Source organism: Neodiprion lecontei, chromosome 7 (genome assembly GCF_021901455.1).
Source record: "Neodiprion lecontei isolate iyNeoLeco1 chromosome 7, iyNeoLeco1.1, whole genome shotgun sequence".
NCBI lineage: Eukaryota > Metazoa > Arthropoda > Insecta > Hymenoptera > Diprionidae > Neodiprion > Neodiprion lecontei.
The window spans coordinates 20,141,759-20,147,144 of NC_060266.1; the positions used below are offsets into that span (position 1 = coordinate 20,141,759).

Consider the following 5,386-nt stretch of genomic DNA (forward strand, 5'->3'; position numbering starts at 1 on the left):
AGCACCAGAGCATCAGCATCAGGAGCCGGGAGGAGGGCGACGTCGAACCCGTAACTGGGGCACCGTGACCGACTAACAATCAGTCAGTTCCAGTCCGCCTTTGCGAGCTAGTCGACGAAATTTTCAAAGGGATAACAAGAAAACTTGTATTTTACGCGCGTTTTCCGCGTTCTCGGATCATCGTCGTCACACAGAGAGCTGAAGGAAAGAAGTGTTACGGTGTAATACGTACCGCCTTGGTAACGTCAGGAATACAAGAGTCTTTTTACGAAAATTTGACACACCGACAAAGGACACTCTTCTGTAGACGGTCAATAAAACGCACAACGCAACGACGGTGCATGAATCGGAAGGAACGAGTTTGGGTCGAGTGACAAGTCGAGAGGAATAAGAAGAGGCGGAAGAAGTGTTCGTAACGCGTAGGTGATATCGAGGGTCCTTTAAGTCACCGCAGTCCACGCGAGGCTCGTTAAAGGAGCATGGAGGCGGCCCAGGATGTCGGTGGTGCAACCGTTCGAAGTGTCGTCGAATTGAACGTGGGCGGCGTGTTTTACACTACGTCGTTATCGACCTTGACGGGTGAGGGAGATTCTAACCTGGCCGGTATGTTCGGTGAGAAATCGTCGGTCGAGCGAGACGCGAAGGGGAAGTACTTTCTGGATCGGGACGGAGTGCTTTTCCGTTACGTTCTCGACTTCCTGCGGAACAAGGCTCTCGTATTGCCCGAGGGTTTCAGGGAGCGGGAACGGCTTCGACAGGAGGCCAAGTTCTTCGGACTTCCGGGACTCGAGAAAGCGGTCATAGAGCACGCGGAATCGCCGGCGATCGGCAAACGGCCACCCGGTTACATAACCGTTGGGTATCGTGGAAGCTTCGCCTTTGGTCGGGACGGACTGGCCGATGTCAAGTTCCGCAAACTCTCCAGGATCCTCGTCTGCGGACGAGTCGCTCTTTGCCGCGACGTCTTCGGCGAGACTCTTAACGAGAGCCGCGATCCTGATCACGGAATGTCCGATAGGTACACGTCGAGGTTCTTTCTTAAACACAATTTCATTGAACAGGCTTTCGACATGCTTCAGGAACAGGGATTTCGGCTTGCCGGTAGCTGCGGATCCGGCACTGCTGGTGGTAGTACCGAACAACTTAAACCTGGTGTTGATGCCGAGGAGAATCGGTGGAACCATTACAACGAGTTTGTATTCGTACGCGAGTAGGCCTTGAAATCTGCAATCTCGTTATCCAAAGACTTGTTATCACGTGACCGATATGTTGGAGATTACCGTGAGGTAATCCCTGATTTTCGATATCCGAATCTCCAACGATAAACTTGAACTTGAACTTGCGAAGATACCCTTTGATCCTCGTCGGAACCTCTTGAAGATCTTGCATGTGAGATGAAACAAGGTTTTCAAAACTGTTGCATGGAATGGATCATGAAGGTTATACCTATGTCCTAATTCTCATTGGCAAGGGTCAGGATGAGGGACATCCGTTCGTCCTCGTTTGAAAGTGTGATAAAAACTGTTGTTCGTCGTGTTTTGTTTCGTCGAAAATGGATAGAAAATCCTGGAAAGTTCCTTTTCGTTTTTGTACGCTCTTGCGTGTTAATTCATGATTTTTGACATCCGAATCTCCAACGATGAACTTGAATTTGTGAAGGTACGCTTCGATCATCGTCGGAATCTCTCGAAGATCTTGCATGTGAGATGAAACAAGGTCTTCAAAACTGTTACATGGAATGGATCACGAAGGTTATACCTACGTCCTAATTCTCATTGGCGAAGGTCAGGATGAACAACATCCGTTCGTCCTCGTTTGAAAGTGTGATAAAAACTGTTGTTCGTCGTGTTCTGTTTCATCCATGAAAATGGATTGAAAATCCTGGAAACTTCTTTTTTGGTTCCTTTGTATTATACGTTCCTGGCTGTTCGTGCGTCGATCAGCTGTTGCATGCCTGTTAAATTCGCGCGATCGCGAAGAAGATCCTTCCTTCCTTTCTTTCTTTCTGCAACGGTCTACAATCCGTCGGAAGTGGGATTGAGACGGAATTAAGTGTGATTATATGGCGGAATAGCTGAACCCGTATCGGCGAGGTGGAAATCTCCTATCAATTGGGCGAGGGAAATCAACGGGCTATTAACGAAGAGATTGAGCGATTTGTTTTCGAATCGACGATGCAAAAATTATTTTACAGTGATACGATAAAACACACGAGATATCTGTTGCGTCGATCATTTTTCTTACCGATCATTTATGGAAAAAGAAATTACAAAATGAGAGACAATCGGCGAAAGAGAGAGAAGAAAAAATACTTTGAATCAAATCAGCAATAACGAATATTGCCGTAAGAAAGAAAATCTGCGAGAAAATCGAAGATACATAATTACACACAAATATACATATATAAAATATATGTGGATATTAATACAGTAATATAATTATGATAAAAATAATATGTATAAGCGTAATGTATTGATCTGTATCAGTACAATACATATATATACTATATGAATTAGTAAAGGAAGATAAAAATTAATCTTGAATTTAAATCAACTGTTATTGTGTGGATGGGGATACTTTGATTTACTATTATTTACTATTATTGTTATTGTGATTATTATTATTATTATCATCGATATAAATTTTGCAAGAGGACGAGATAAAAGCGATTGAAAGAGAGAGAGTGAGACAATTTAAAGCCGAAATTTGACTGCTTGGACCAAAAAAGTTATTATCGTGGTATTTGCTGTGGGATAAAGTCGAGAAACTGGAACCGTTGAAATTTTGAATAACTTCCGTGTACAATCTTTTGCGTATTGTGTATCGAACGAAATGAAAATTCGAGATAAAGAGGAAAAACGAAACAATTTTAACGGGACTGTTTTTAGCGCCCGTTATACCATTGACGAAACATGAAAAATTAAAAAACAAAAATAAATGAAAAACACGTACCTTCAACACGTTTGTTACAAACATGCGAACGATATTATCAATTTTTTTTTTTCTCCAACCAATCGATAGTTTCGAACATTAATATAATACCGATGCCGCAACTCGGAGTGATTTCTTTCTTTTGCTGTTTTTTTTTCTCTTGTTTTTCTCGGTTTTTTCGGTATGGAACAGTCATCGTTACATTTGATTATCGATAAGAGAAAACTTAATTTTCCTCGGGTCGAAACTTGTGTTTTTTTCGTTTCTAGGTTAAAATGAAAAAAAAAAAAAAAAAAAAAAACAGTTCGGAGATAAACGAAAATGAAATATATATATATATGTAAAATATAGTATATTATTATATGTAATGTATACACTATACATAGAGTGATACATGAAATTATTAAATTTAATATACGCAATCTCACGGATCGTTTCGAGGTGACTCGAGATTTCAATGTTCAAATAGTAAAATAGTGAAATAGTTACACCTATATTACTTTACTTGATCCATGTACCTACACCCGGCATAGAATTAGGATATTGTATAATCGAGACCTGAAACCAAATCTCATATATATCTCCAAAAACCAATGCAAAGAAGCAAAGCAACGCTAAGAAAAGAAAAGAAAAGAAAAAAAAAAAAAAAAGAAGCACAACCTGCATTCTCGATTCGGACCAATATTGTAATATTTAAATAACAACCATTTATGATATTTTTATCCTGAAACTAGTCAAGTTATTATACATAATGTAAAACTATTTATATATGTATATATGTACACACACACGCGCGTTATATGGGGAAAAAAGAAACAAAACTTCTGATCAAAATAACATATTCGAAATTGCGTAGTGAAATTTTTGTTTTTTTTTTTTTTTGTTCATGTTCTATTTTTCTGTCTTCTGGTGGATGTGAAAAAGGTTTTTATTTTTTCTAATCTTTTCGTACGTTTTTTTTTTTTTTTTAAAGTTTTCTTTTCCATACTTTCATCGACCCTTTCTTCAATTCTCTCGTGCATTCGTCTCTTGCGTACTTGTTCTACTTTTCTTAGATACGCGTATTCCGACTGGAAATAGAAATAGAAAAAGGAAAAAAAAGAAAAATAAAAGAAAAAACAAAAACATCTCCTTGCCGCTTGCGCGCAATATACCGTGACACACGAATATTCGTAAAGTTTTCAGGCTTTTTTATCATGCAATGGGACGATGCGGTCGTCGGAATATCACGGCCGAGTGATTTTCAAGATTTATGAAATCGGGATGGAGAAAAAACGGACGAAAAAGAATGTAAAAAGAAAAAAAAAAAAAACACAACGTCTACGATGCGGAATAAAATCTAAAATTAATCACAAACCTCGAAGCGAGTTGAGTTGGCCATACGTTAATTTTTTATTTCACTCCGAAAGAGAGAGTTCGTTTCTTAATTCATTTACCTTGATTTTGAATGATCGATAGAAAAAAGTAAAGGAAAAAAATCTTCAACGTAAGCTCAGAGAATAAAGGGAATAACATGATTGATGAGGGTTGCAAAATTAAGGGTCAATGAGAACCACAGTATGTATAAAAAGTTAGGAAATGAGAAAAAAAAACTGTAAAAAAAAGATCTTGAGCAATGAAAGTAGACGCGAATGAAACAACATCTTCATTACGCAAAAAACATTAAAAGCGCATCGGTAACGTTATTAATTATAAAACCTTTTTTGAAATAATTATCTTATAGATATATTAGCTTTTGTTATTCAAATTTGTTCCAATTCATTTCTATCATATCTAACAGAGTTGTTGTTCGTTTCTCGATCGTCGTCATTGACGCAAATAAAATTGCTCATGATTTTATAAACGGTTTTTTTCTCGTTCGCATACTTTTTACTCATTGTCAGGCTGGGATTTCTATTCGATAATTTTCATCATCGCGGTGGATCGAATTTTTGATACCAATTACTGCCTGTAGCTGCTGGTAATTTGTTTTCAATAATTTTTGCAATCCCAAGTTTATAACACTTCGGGCAGTTTTCTTTCTTTGCGTTAATTTTTTTTCCTTCTGAATATCGGATCAACGTTCGTACTATTTGTACACCATTTCTACACTTTTTTCTGCGCTCGACGAAAACTCGTTGCTTTTTCAAAGAAATCAATTTGTAGATGCATTTCGTAGAGAATTTTCTCGTGGGAACACAATATTTTGTTGTAAATACCAAAATTAATTGAACGATTGCTTAAAAATTTTAAAAAAACTTAGTTGCATAAAATATACTTATAAATAGGTACGAAATCTCGATTTTAATTCAGACAATTTAATTAAATAATACTTTTTTCACGGTATTATCAAAATATTGAACATCCTCTGGTAGATTCAACTAAATCGTTTCATACTGTTCGCTAAATCTATTCGGTGGATAAAGATTAGTCAAATTTACGAAATCATGGGAGCTACCAATTGATTATCGCCATC

The 5,386-nt window shown here is 37.6% G+C and overlaps 1 protein-coding gene across 1 annotated transcript; it reads left to right on the forward strand.

The window, feature by feature from the left end:
• LOC107220867 (BTB/POZ domain-containing protein KCTD12) lies at positions 1 to 4,301 on the forward strand. Its single transcript, XM_046744637.1, has one exon. The coding sequence runs from the start codon at positions 480 to 482 to the stop codon at positions 1,212 to 1,214; it is 735 nt and encodes a 244-aa protein (XP_046600593.1). The 5' UTR covers positions 1 to 479; the 3' UTR covers positions 1,215 to 4,301.
• Positions 4,302 to 5,386: the final 1,085 nt, after the last annotated feature.